Source organism: Miscanthus floridulus, chromosome 16, assembly GCF_019320115.1.
Source record: "Miscanthus floridulus cultivar M001 chromosome 16, ASM1932011v1, whole genome shotgun sequence".
Taxonomy (NCBI): Eukaryota; Viridiplantae; Streptophyta; class Magnoliopsida; order Poales; family Poaceae; genus Miscanthus; species Miscanthus floridulus.
This window is the reverse complement of record NC_089595.1, coordinates 2,712,502-2,726,645: the sequence shown is the minus strand read 5'-3', so window position 1 is coordinate 2,726,645 and position 14,144 is coordinate 2,712,502. Positions and strand designations below refer to the sequence as shown.

The 14,144-nt window shown below is 47.0% G+C and overlaps 1 protein-coding gene across 1 annotated transcript; it reads left to right on the top strand.

Moving 5' to 3' along the window:
* Positions 1-6,351: 6,351 nt before the first annotated feature.
* LOC136512409 (receptor-like protein kinase HERK 1) lies at positions 6,352-10,206 on the top strand. The gene is made up of 2 exons (XM_066506374.1): positions 6,352-6,922; positions 7,073-10,206. Exon 2 carries the CDS (start codon positions 7,470-7,472, stop codon positions 9,975-9,977), a length of 2,508 nt encoding a protein of 835 aa, XP_066362471.1. The 5' UTR covers positions 6,352-6,922; positions 7,073-7,469; the 3' UTR covers positions 9,978-10,206.
* The last annotated feature ends 3,938 nt before the right edge of the window (positions 10,207-14,144 follow it).

The following is a 14,144-nucleotide window of genomic DNA, read 5'->3' as shown; positions in this document are numbered from 1 at the left end:
ACACAGACAGTCCACTGGGCTTGCTCACATATCGTCGGAACTCCCGGCGGTTGCCGGGACTTCCGGCTTCCATCGACACTTCCGACAGACATGGTAAGCCAGGCGACTAAGTCCCAAAGCGTCGGAACTTCCGACGAGAGCCAGAACTTCCGGCACCCGGAACTCCCGACTCCCGTCGGGACTTTTGACGGGCGAAGATGCGCAAGCGGCTAAGTCGTGAAGTGTCGGGACTTCCGGAGGGAGCCAGAACTTTCGGCACCCGGAACTCCCGACTCCCGCCGGAACTTCCGACGAGCGAAGATGCGCAGGCAGGCTGCGGCTAAGTCAACAAGCGTCGGAACGTCCGGCACCAAACGTTGGGACTTTCGACTACCAAAAGTCCACAAACTATGTCCAAGTGTTCGTGAGGTGATTTTGCGTCTCTCTTTTGATTTTACTTTTATGCTTGAGCACTCTATCTTCCTTAGTCCACCTAAACTTGCATCCCTCTTTATAGTACGGCATACCTAAACCCAAAACAAAATAAAAAGGCTTTAGATAACGCTTTGGGTTCGTCCGCTTTTTGCACTTGAAGAATTGAGGAATACCATTTCATCTTAGATCAACTCTTTTAAAGCTTTCATGGAACTAAAGCTGCAATATATCTCATTAAGATCTTATTAGTCCCTAATTTGAATGTTATCAATACACCAAAACTCACATAGGGAGCAAATGCACTTTCACAATCTCAAGCTCCTCCTAACCTTCTTCCATGGCTAAAATTTCAAGGGGGGTTGTGCGGGCGCCATGGGCACAGCCGCGGTAGGGGGGGGGGGGGGGCAGCCCCGGTGGCAGATCCGTCCCTGACTAATCCCTTTTGTTATCCTTTCCAAAAGAGTACAATTAATTCATAGATCCCGTCAAACTATTTTAGATTTAACTAAATTTATAGAAAATAATATCAACAATTATAATTCTAATATAAGTGTTGCTATAGCTAGATATTGTACTCCCTCCGTCCTCACGAAGAGTTTCATTCTTTTTTTACTGAGAAGTCAAATATTTTGAACTTTAATCAATTATATATAAAATATTAATATTTATGGTGTGTAATTAGTATTATTACATAAATTGTTGAATATATTTTTATAATAAACTTATTTGGAGATATAAATGTTGCTAAATTTTTTTCTACATGTTAAGTTTTAAAAAGTTTGACTGATACGATGTGAACCTGTATTGACACATTTTTTGACAGAGGAAGTACTCTTTTAGGACGGAAAGAGTACATGATAAATAATAACTTATGGAGCACTGCATTGATCTTTGTTCAAGTTTAGTAACATAATAATACTTCATTCATTCTATTTTATAGGTCATTTTGATTTTTTTAAACATATAATTTTTATTATGTATCTAGATATATCGTATATCTAGACACATAGTAAAACTATGTATTAAAAAAACCAAAATGATCTATAATTTAGGATAGAGGGTGGTAATATAAAAATACTAGTGATGAGCGTAATTTTGGTGTTCTAGCATGTACACATATCTCACGAGTCACGAGCAAGAAGAGAGAGTGCGGAAGGTACCCCGTACAAGAAAAGAGAGAGGATGTGCAATGCTGAGTGTAAACGACTTCGGTTGGACTGCATCAGAGATTATAAGAGCCTAGGAGGCTCGGAGCTCGTTCGATCCCACTGCTCCTAATGTAAAAACAGAGGAGAAGAATGGGGCAGCCGCGCACACCGCTTTCTTTCTTTCCGCTTCTGGTAGCCCACGCTTGCGTGTACAAGTTGGGTTTGCCTGTATGTGTACTCCGTATGTATACATGCAGGCTGTAGCCATCTGCCATCGCATCGCTGCATGGCTGACTGGCTGTGGACCAGCATCTGTACTGTACGCGTCACGGCTGCTGGGCGCGACGGCGACGGGCGTAGTCTGCGACACGCGCAAGTACGCCTCACCTAGTACCTCGGCTACCACGGTAGTGTTCTGCTGAAAAGAAGCCAAAATAATGTTCCGACTGGTTTATTACGAACAGTGCCTACGTGAGTGAGCTGGCCAGCCAGGCGAACACTCTCCACCCGTAATAATAGTTAGACCGCGATCTAAAATACTAGATCTATTCGTCCTTTAGAAGCACCAGAGTCAAAGGTTCAATATCTATTTTTGGTCTTCTCCAACAATAAGACCCAAAAGACAACCATTTCTATAAATGGGTCTTCAGAAGAGAGGATACTCAGATTTAGGTTATGCCTCTTCTGACACCTAAAATAGATCTTTCATACAGATACCTGTTGGAAGCTATAAATATTGTGTTAAAGACTTATTTTAGATTTGAGTTCCACTACGAGTCGCCGTCTGTTGGAGACAGCCTTAGATCATGCCCAACATTCATGGTGTATGTTAGGTTCGAGTGCCAGATGGAGGAGAGAATTAGAGAGATGGCTTGGCAGAGAAAGCAAGGCCTTATTTAGATCGTAAGAGTTAGAAAAATTTGGCATTGCAGCACTTTCGTTTGTATTTGATAATTATTATCTAATTATGGACTAACTAGGCTTAAAAGATTCGTCTCGTAATTTACAATTAAATTATGTAATTAGTTATTTTTTATCTACATTTACTGCTGCATGCATGTGTCCCTAGATTCAATGTGATGGAGAAAGTGAAAAAACTTGGAACTTTGAACCAATCTAAACGAGACCCAAAGACATGGGACAGAAAGACAAGCAGTTGAAAGCGACGTATGTGAGTACGTGAGAGAACAGTGGATCAAGAAAAAATAAAGAGCTAGCTTGTACTGCCTGCGTTGCACGGTGCCGTGGCCTCAAACCTGCTCTTCGAGCCTCGGTACCTACATGCTGCTCAGCTTTTTCTTGGAACCACCAACTTTTCTCCGCCGTGTTGGGACTGCTCTTATTAGCTCTAAGTGTTTCAATAATACTGTTTTTTAACACATACTCTCTCCATACCTCAATTAGTTGTCGTGCAAGAGCATAGCCTCATGACATTATTGATGTATGGAGGGAGTAACTTTTAACATAAATAACCTCATGACATTATCATGTAACATTGAAATACGTGCAAGAGCATAGCTCTTGATAAGTGCTAGCTTTTCTCTTCCTTCTATTAAAATATGAGAAAAATATCATAAAAGTCGATTGTTGGCCTCAGGTAGTCCGGTGGCGTCTGGTTCATAGAGGTTGGGACATAGAAATAAAAAAAAGTTTTTCATATTTATGGCCTGTTTAGATGTCAATTAGAAGGTCTAAACATTAACTAATCATGGTCTAACAAAAACTAATAGACGCTAATTCATGAATAGAACTCACTAGAAAAAAAATAAAATTTTAATCCGTCCACATTTTAGAGATAGATACTATTTTTTACTTAACTTAGCCCTCCTTTGGAACGGAGGAAAACATAAGAATTTTGAAGGATCCAAATTCTATTGGAAAAATTCTTATCAAGCCCATTGGAATAAAGGAATATTTCTCGTCAATTCTCTTAGAATTACTGTGGATTGAGCCATTCTAAGGATCGGTTTGATTTACAGGATTTTCAAAGGAATTCTAAAGGAATCAGAGTCCTATAGTTTTAAACACTGCCGTAGTGTTTGGAACGGAGGATTCACGAATTCATTTCCAAAGAAAAGGTACCTGTGCTTGTACGTTTCGAAGGAAAGAAAGAATCCACTTCCACATCTTGGTTTCAATTCCTTCAGAAAGTCCAAGGCTCATGGGCACTAATGCTGACCTGTTATTGCTGGCTTTCACGGAGACACACAGCCAAACACTCACTAATTGGAGACACACGGTGTAAGTAATTTTGTTTTCCACTAGCCCCTATATCTGTGCTGCTCATATTCCTTTGTGCCAGACACCAAATCCTCTCGAATTCCTGCGTATTCATTCCTCTGTTATACACATGTATTCCTTTTCTATTCTTATATTTTTTTTTTCATATTCCTCTGTGTTTGTATTCCTTGGTTCCAAACATACCCTAAAAGAATTTCGGAGGAAACTGAACGTGAGCCCCAACCTCATTGTTCTGTTTTCTATGCTTTTCTCACATTGCTTCCAAAGTCATCTTCATAAACTTTCCTCCATTCAGAAATGAAATCCCGTGTGGTTTGAAGTGTTAGGGCATTTTATTCCTATATTATTTTTTTCTATTCCTATGTTTTGTGAAGGGAGTCTTAGATATTTGACTCGTTATAAAACGAGAGATGAGATGTGCATTTCCACGTGAGACGGAGCGAGCGTATGTTTATTCTGCCACCTTCTTTCTCAGTCAGGTGGCCCCTATACATGAATATACAGTCCTGACCCAACCCAACCTACGGGGTATGCGTATCTCGATTTGTGGGTATAGAAGGAAAAAACCGTACTGCACGGATGCCGTGAATCCTATCGTATCGGGATAGGAGGGGGTTGGTGAGTGGTGTATGCTTTACTCGATCCTTCCTGTCGATCGAGCCATGGAGGGAAGACGGCCGGCCTGGTGCATGCACTGAGGTGCGAGGTGCACCTGGATTAGTTAGCGTCGCCGTCCGTGTGCATATGCATATAGCGCGATCGTCTCGGGGTCCAGAGCAGGCAGAGCATTGGCCCCCTCTCCCTCTCCAATGGCATCGAGCGTTCGTGCGGGCGGGCCCGTGTCGTGTGAAACCGCGGCTCCTTTACGACCCGACCCGAGACCTGGCAAGTCGGACGGATGTCCATCCAATCCACACTTGTTTTCTCACCAACTCAACTCGTGTTTAGTTGGGCCGGCGGCCGCTGATGGTCGAGGCAAGGCTTTACCGAGTTACCGTTGGGTCCACTACGGCTACTGTCCACGTCGCGCCGAGGCCCACCCGGCTGTTTTTAAATCCGTTTAAAAAAACGTGTTTTTCTTTCGCGCCGAGGCCCATCGCATGCAGGCACGGCGACGGCGTCGTCCGTCTTCTTCTTTTTGGCCAAGATTCTTCTTTTCTCTTTCTTTCTACCTCGATTTTCTGGATCTAAATGGTAGCAAACTACGTTCAAAACTCTATGAGTATTCGCTATTTTGCGAAAAGGAATGTTTGCTCGGTCTCGATTTGATTTGATACCACCTCCAAGATTACGCTTTGATCATTAATTTCTATTATAGTATATAATCTATAATAATAACAAATTATAAACATGATCATTATAATAATACAAAATTATGGCAATATTAATTAAAACCTTGATCATGAGGAAGTATTTCTAAAATACAATTCTAATGTAAACTCCTCTTTTATCATTTAAACTTTTCTTATAATTTATACTACATATTGATTACATAAAACTATCAAAAATTAGGTTTTAAAATACATAGACGTCTTGTCCACGTACGTAGGTACTCCCTCCGTTCATAAAAGAACATAATTCTTGTTTTTCGAGAAGCTAAAAGGGTTGAACTTGGAAAAAAATAATATTTTTTTATACAAAGTAAGTACGATTAAATTAGTTATAAAAATATTGTTCTAGTAAATTTATTTAGAGACATAAATACTAATACTATTTTTTATTATAACCTTGATCAAATTTGAGCTGGATCCATAATTGCATTCCATCTTAAAGCGGAGGCTAGTATTTGGATAGCGACGGAGGGCTAGTAGCACAGCACCAACCAACTGCTGGCCTCACCCATGACTCAGATTGCCTCACCCATGACTCAGAGATTGCCTGGGCACAGGCACAACTAAGACCATCTCTAACGGGCTATGCATCACGGTACTCATACCCAAAATGCATCGTTCACACGAAAAAAAACGCCTTCAACAAAGTAGGCAAACAAAGTACCTATTTTGCGTCTAAGGTGAGAGGGAACCAAAAACTGCGTCGTCTCTCTCCTCAGACCCAAATCTGTGCCGTCGAGATAGCGTAGGAGATAGGCAGATTGCGTAGGAGGCGTCGGGGTGGGGCGGACGACGACGACGAGGCGGGGAGGGAAGCAGGCGGCACTGCCAGATTTGCCCGTGGACGACGGCGGCGAGGCAGGCCCGACGACGACGGTGAGGCAGGGAGGGAGGCGGGCGGTGCTCGGCGGGGAGAGAGGCGGGCGGCGCTCGAGGCCTCTCTTTTTGCATTCGTTGTTGAAGTTCGCCAATTTTAAGTGTATTTTTCTTTCGCTGTGCGTGACCGAAACGGTGAAATATGTCTCGTGTTTGGATCGGCTCTATCGGAGATAGTATAACCCCCACCAACTTTCTTCCATTCATTTCCTTCCTTCTTCTCTCCCCTGCTACGCAGACCCATCTCCTCTGCCGCGTGGGCCCACGTGCCAGGTTAATTAATGACCCCTGCCCCGCCCCGCCCCGCATTCATTTCCTTCCTTCTTCTCTCCCCTGCTTAGGACACGCCACCTCCGCAAAACCGCCGCTCGTCACCCTCTCCACCGCCCCCATGCGCCGCTGGCAGCCAGCCGGAGGGAGGACGACTGACCCGTTCCCGTCCCTCCACCGCGCGACCTCGTCCTCCTCTCGCCCGTCCTTAGCCTAACCACCACCACCGCCACCGTCATAAACAAAAGAGGCAGGCACGAGCGCAGGCGCGTGGTGCGAGGCGTCCGCGTCCTTTCTCTACCTGTCGCCTTCGCCTTGCGTGCTCCCGGCTTCAAGAAACCGCCGCACGACAGTCGCCAGCCAGCCTGCACACCACAGCACAGCACAGGCCTGGCTGCCGCCGCTTTCCATTTCCTTTCGCTTCTCCCCGCTACCGCTCGTCCGCTCCTACCACCAACAGCGCCGCGGGCCTCAGGGTCGTCCGGCCGGATCCATTTCCCGGGCGCTTGGATTTCGCTCGCTGCCGTAAAGCTTCGGCTCTGCGTGGCGCCGCCGCCGCCGACCGTAGGGTTTTGCTTCTTCAGTTCCAGCTGGGAGGAGAGGATGCGCCGCCTCTCCCTGCGGACCGCGCGCTCCACGGAGGTGAATTTCTGCCATCCACACTTCGTTACTGCGATTCTCAGATTGTGCTGCAGTTCCTCTTTGTTTGAATTGAAATTGAACCCCGTGTGGCCCTGTGCTGGTCTGCTGGACAAGAAGAAACTGACAATTTCGTGCCCAACTGTTGCGCAGATCGACTTCTTGTTGGTGGTGGACTAGAAGCTGTCCTCTCAGTGCGTGTTCTTCACCAGGTACTCGCCTGACGACTTCTTGTTGGTGGACTTGGAGCTCTCCTCTCACTGCCTGTCCTTCACCAAGTTCTCGCCTGGTGACCAAGGTTGCCCCTTCCCTTCCATTCTCCACCTCAAGCCCCAGCCAAATTTCAGCTTCCGCCTGCCTTTCCTCCTCCGATTCCCGTCTGTCCTTGCAACTCATTGCTTCAGCACTCTGCTTGTGTCTCTGAAACAAACTAAGCATCTCTCTGCTTCCTCTTACATAGCCCTTCCAGCCTGCCTGTCTGCATCTTCGTGCAACTCATGGCCCCTTCATCCTTCTAGCCCAAATCTGCAACTCCGCATCACAACTCGCCATGGATAGCGCAACTGTTGGGCTCAAACTGGTTGTGCTAGCCCTTTCTGTGGCCATTTGGGTTTCTGGCACCTGCAATGCCGATTTCACCCCGGCAGACAACTACCTCATCAACTGCGGCTCCACGGTCGATGCGACTGTCGACCAGAGGGTTTTCGTGGCTGACACTTCCGGGCCGGCCATACTGACGACCCCCAACACTCAGAGCACTGCCGCGACCACCTCACCGAATTCGGTCTCGGGGTTCGACAGCGCCATGCTGTATCAGACTGCTAGGATATTCGTCGCAGCATCGTCCTATGCCTTCAAGCTCAAGAGCCATGGCCGGCATTTTGTCCGCCTTCACTTCTTCCCATTCAAATACCAGAGTTATGATCTCACCACGGCAACCTTCAAGGTGTCCACACAGGACGTTGTGCTCCTTGACAATTTCACTGCGCCCAGTAGTTCTTCGCCGGTGTTCAAGGAGTATTCCCTGAACATTACCAGGGACATGCTCGTCCTGACATTTGTGCCTGTTGGGAACAACACGCCGGCCTTCGTCAATGCCATCGAGGTCATCTCTGTTCCTGATGATCTCATAACTGATTCAGCGCTAAATCTGGACCCTGTCGGTCAGTATCTCGGGCTGTCAACGCAGCCTTTGCAGACATTCTACAGGATCAACGTGGGGGGACCGAAGGTGACTCCTGAGAATGACACGCTCTGGCGGACATGGGTTACTGATCAGAGCTCCTTCTTAAATTCCACTCCCACTATACTTCTCAATTTCCCAGGAAAGCTGAATTTCCAGAACGGATTGGCAACAGAGGAGGATGCGCCGGACAGTGTCTACAATACTGTGAGGCGGTTGAATAGTACTGGCTCCATGTCCAATATGACATGGCAATTTGATGTCGATGGCCGTTCAAGCTATCTCGTTCGGTTCCATTTCTGTGACATTGTGAGCAAGGCTCCCTATCAGCTCTTGTTTGATGTATATGTGGATAGCTGGTCGGTGGTGAAAGATCTAGATCTCTCTGATAAAGCATTCGGCAACTTGGCTGCGCCATTTTACATTGATGCTGTCTTGCTATCAAGTGATCCATCTGGTAAGCTCAGTGTCAGCATTGGGCCTTCTGCCGTAAAGAGAGCAGTGCCGGATGGTATCCTCAATGGCCTGGAGATCATGAAGATGAACATCAGTACAGGGTCTGTTTCCGTTGTGCAACCATCACTAGGGGGAAAGAGTCATCTCGGTGTCATATTGGGTTCCGTTCTCGGAGCTGTGGCTGCTGTCGGCATTGCTATTGTTGTCTGCATCTTCTTCAGGAGAAAAAACAAGCCGCATCCACCACCAACAAGTCGGCCCTCAAGTTCTTGGACACCCCTCAATGGTCTTAGCTTCCTTACCACAGGCAGCCGAACCAGCCGGGCGACTCTTACATCTGGAACTTCGGGTGACACGAGCTACCGAATTCCTTTTGTTGTGCTGCAAGATGCGACAAATCACTTTGATGAGCAGATGGTCATTGGAGTTGGAGGCTTTGGGAAGGTCTACAAAGCAGTGATGCAGGATGGAAGCAAACTCGCAGTAAAGCGGGGCAACCAGAAGTCTCACCAAGGGCTGAGGGAGTTCCGGACGGAGATCGAACTGCTGTCAGGACTGCGACACCGTCATCTCGTGTCTCTCATTGGTTACTGTGATGAACATAATGAGATGATCTTGGTGTATGAATACATGGAGAAAGGAACTCTGAAGAGCCATCTGTATGGCGGTGATATGCCGCCTCTCAGCTGGAAGAAAAGACTGGAAATCTGCATTGGAGCAGCAAGAGGGCTCCACTACCTTCACACCGGTTTTGCCAAGTCAATCATACACCGTGACGTCAAGTCAGCAAACATCCTCCTCGATGAAAATCTCTTGGCCAAGGTTTCTGATTTTGGCCTGTCAAAGGTTGGGCCTGAATTTGATCAGACACATGTCAGCACAGCAGTGAAAGGGAGCTTCGGATACCTTGATCCTGAGTACTTCCGGAGACAGCAGCTGACTGACAAATCAGATGTGTACTCTTTTGGTGTGGTGCTGCTCGAGGTGATTTGTGCAAGGCCGGTTATTGACCCTACTCTTCCAAGGGACATGATTAACCTTGCGGAGTGGGCTATCAAGTGGCAAAAGAGGGGAGAGCTTGATCAGATTGTTGACCAGCGCATCGCTGGGGCAGTCAGGCCTGAAGCACTGAGGAAGTTTGGAGAGACGGTGGAGAAATGCCTTGCAGAGTATGGTGTCGAGCGTCCTACCATGGGGGATGTGCTGTGGAACCTGGAGTTTGTGCTGCAGCTGCAGGAGGCAGGCCCAGACATGTCCAACATCGACAGTATGAATCAGATCTCTGAACTCCCTTCAAATGCAAACAGAGTAAGCTCCCTGGATATCAGCACTACAGATCAAAGCCGTATGCCGATCGAGTACTCCGACATGTCGACAAGTAACGCCTTCTCGCAGCTAATCAATGCAGAAGGAAGGTGAACTGGATAGAAGTGTTCCAGAGGCACTGAAAAATACAGAAGGAAGGTGAACTGGATAGAAGTGTTCGAGACACTGAAAAATGTTGAGTTACAAAAACTAGAGAGATGCATCTTGCTTGACTACACTGTATCCCTTCTCACATATACAACACCAAGTTATGAATTGCATTGAAATTTTGCTTGCCTCTTGTAACTACTTGTGTTCTTGAAGGATGAGTATTTTATTGCAATCTCAGTGTGCTGGTCCAATTTTTTTTGCTCATGTAACTCTCTCTTTTGCTCAATATGGTTGTACCAGTTCTGTCACGACACACCAGCCAGACTTCATTCGCTAAGATAGTTCGGCAATATGCTTATACAACACACTATCATTCGCCAATGGCTATGAGCCTCGCAACTCTGGATGGCTCGAAGCTGCAGTTTACATATTCAGCTAAAGTTGACGCACAGATGCTGCGGTAATTGCTAGTCAAGAAATGCATACGAATGAACAGAGGAATTAGTTGAGTGCATGTCATCGACTGCATTGAAATTAGTTTAGTGCAGGCACCATCATCAAAGGTTACAGAAACCTAATCAAGTGCTGGCAAGGTTCTACACACAAACACCAATCCGCTAAACTCTTCAGACATCAGGTCTCATTGTCTCGGCATATAACCAACATTCAGGAGAGCTTCACTGAGAATTCACAACCCCAGCTTCACAGGAAGGTACACACACCGTTCAACATTCTTCCGGTATCAAGTTCATGCCTCAGCACATAGTCACCAAAAAGGTTCAGAAGAAATGTTTGAGAATTCACAACCCCAGAGTCTTAAATTTCCAGGTCACTGGCACTTCCCCCGAGCTTCACCTCTCATGGGCCTATCACCATGATATGAACCACTGCATTAAGCTCGCTCCCTTGGTGGGGAGCTCCTCCTGGGGCTGCGGCTGTAACCAGAGGTTCTTGGTGACAATTCTTCACCATCAGCCTTAAAGTTGTTCCTTCTTGGGGAAAGCGACCGACTGTTAGTGGGGAAAAAATAAAGTTAGGAATATTTAGTCAAAATCCTATACTTTGCGCTGTATAGAGTAATTCAGCAGCCCTTTTTTCCTTGCAGGATAGGTTTTTATTTGGAAACTTTTGTTTACATATAATGCAGCTGTGTTTAACAGGCAACAAGTATAATGCTACAATCAGTTAACTTCAGCATTACTTAATCATCAGATACCAATTAGAAAATTGAGAAGATCGGTCAAATCGATGTATATTTCTTTGGAACACAACAACTGCAATTTCCCTCTTGGCAGGCCTCACAGTAGCATTATATTCCACACTTCAATTGCATCCATAACAACAAGAAGCAACTATGCAATACACAATTGCAGCATATAACCGCACGATAACCAACCAAGGTTTAATGCAATACCTGTTACTCCAGCTTCTGCCCCTCCCACGATACTGAGATGGAGACCTCGAGTAGCTTCTCCTCGGCCCCTTCCCTGGTGAGGAGATAGAGACCTCGAGTAGCTTCTCCCTCGGCCCTTTCCATGGTGATGAGATGGAGACCTCGAGTAGCTCCTCCCGCGCCTGTATTGGTGAACCTTACAGTCAAAACGTGTAGATACTTAAAGAGAAGGGAACATGCAAGGTAGCTAGGGAATTCCAGGAAATACTTCAGATCCTTAGGACTGTTCTTGCAGTTCCTTTCTATATGGCCCAGTTCTCCACACCGAAAGCACCTATCCCTCCATTCACCAGCTTTGCAATCACGAACCCAGTGGCCATCCATTCCACAGTTATAGCAGCGGCCAGGAAAAGGTGGTCCTCTGCCATCTAGAGGAACACCTCCTGGACCATGTCGGGCCTAGGGAAATCAAACAAACATGTTACTTAGACTAGGGAAGATATCGACCTGGACAGTAATTCAGTAAGGCTCTAGTTTAGCTCCAAAACACAAGCTTCCCCCTAGTCCTCGTTGGAGCCCCTCACAAGGAATCCCTCGCAAGGGCCAAGCTCCCGATCGGGTGACTCCGTGGATAGCCTCGGGCCTTCCCCACGCGCAAGTAGGTTTCCGATGTGCCTTCCGGCAAGCCTCGCCCGGATGCTCCCCGCCGTCTTCACTATCAAGCTTCCAGCCGAAACGCCGCGGGTCTTGTTTCCTCCGGTACACGGTGACGGCCACACCACAAACGCGGTTGGTGTGATCTCGCAAGACTTCAATCCCCTCTGATGTACAACACTTGTGCTCGCAAGCACGGGGTGGCAAGAGGTATGCAAACCTCACTAAACACTAGGCATACACCTAGAGTAAGCACATAAGCGGTGGTCTAATCAACCTAAGCACTTCGCAAAGCACTTATGCTAATCACCTAATAAAACACTAAGCACTTTGCATGTGGAGATCACTAAAATAGTGTATCAACACCCTTGGTATGTTTCTTCAGCTCCACACATATCAAATGGCCGGTTGGGGGTTGTATTTATAAGCCCCACTGAGAAAGTAGCCGTTGGGGTCGAATTCTCGCGAAACTGCTACTGACCGGACGCTGAATCGTCCTGGCCGGACGCGTCCGGTCATCCCGACCATTGAGCCGGTAATACACTGATCGGACGCTGGCCAGCGTCCGGTCGCCTGCCACCGGACGCGTCCGGTCGCAGATTTGTCGCTCTGGAACCTTTCTGTACTCGATCAGACGCTACTTCCCTACGTCCGGTCGGTTGCCGCCAGCGTCCAGACGCCTGTCTGCCGAGCCACTTGCCCAGCGTCCGGTCACAGCGTCCGGTCACCACAGTGAGCTCATTTCTTCGCGATCTTGCGTACGGCTTGGTTCCAATTTTCATGCTTGGACTTTGCTTGATCTCTTGGGTCTTCTCTTGTGCTCCTAAGGTCTTGCTTGAGGTGTTGATCATCGGATCATCACGTCACCTTCGTCCAAGTCACGTCTTGCACCCTATTGAACTACAAAACAAACACTTGCAAATTCATTAGTCCAATTTAGTTGTGTTGGTCATCAAACACCAAAATCCAAAGTAAATGGGCCAAGGGTCCATTTTCCTTACAAGTCCAACATGTTTTTTCCGGCGCCGATCATAGCTCTTGTCGTTATCTGCTAGCACTATCTGAAGAAAGTCGATTCTAGTGTTGCATTTGAATCAGCTGATACCGACCTTCATGCAATCGATTCCTTGATGACATGATCTTGTAAGCTTTCGAGTCCCTGCAATTCTTCTTTCAAATTTTGGTGTAAACACAGGCAAAGTGGGTCGCCCTGACGCAAGCCCCGTGCATGACAGATCCTCTAGCCGAGGTGGCCGTTGACGAGCACCTTCGTGCTTGCCGATGATAGAATCATTGTCGTCCAGTCCCGTCAAGGCTATGGGAAACCCATATGCTCCAAGACCTCCAAGAGGAAAGGCCTGGCCACCGAGTCAAATGCCTTGGCAATATCAACTTTTAGCAAGATGCAGGAGTGGTGCTTAACATGCAACCAGCGACAGTAGAGTTGCACAGAGTGGAAGTTGTCGTGGATCCACCTCCCCTTGATGAACGCCGTCTGGTTCGGCCAGACCAGCAAGCCCATAAATGGAGCTAGGCGCAGCGCCAGGCCCTTGGACACCAGCTTGCCGAAGCTATGGATTAGGCTAATGGGCCGGTAGTCCCTCAATCCGTTCGGCGCGTCGTTCTTCCTTAGTAGAACCATAGACGCATCATTGAGGAGGTAGAAGCTCCTCTAGTCCTGCTGCCAAAGGCAGTTAAAGGCATTGCAAATATCATCCTTGATGACAGCCCATGCAGCACTACTAGAAACCGGCACTTTGCCGAGTGCCGGAAGCTTTGCCGAGTGTATTTTATTGGGCACTCGGCAAAGACGGTCTTTGCCGAGTGCCAAATAAAATACACTCGGCAAAAAAAGCACTCGACAAAGATGGCTTTGCCGAGTGTTTTTTTCGGCACTCGGCAAAGATGTATTTTGCCGAGTGCCATTTTTCGGCACTTGGCAAAATGCGTCTTTGCCGAGTGCCTTTTTTCTGGCACTCGGCAAAGATGTATTTTGCCGACTACCATTTTTTGGCACTCGGCAAAATGCGTCTTTGTCGAGTGCCTTTGTTTTGGCACTCGACAAAGAGGCATTTTGCCGTGTGCATTTTTTTGCCCTCGGCAAATCATTTTTTCAAAGCAAT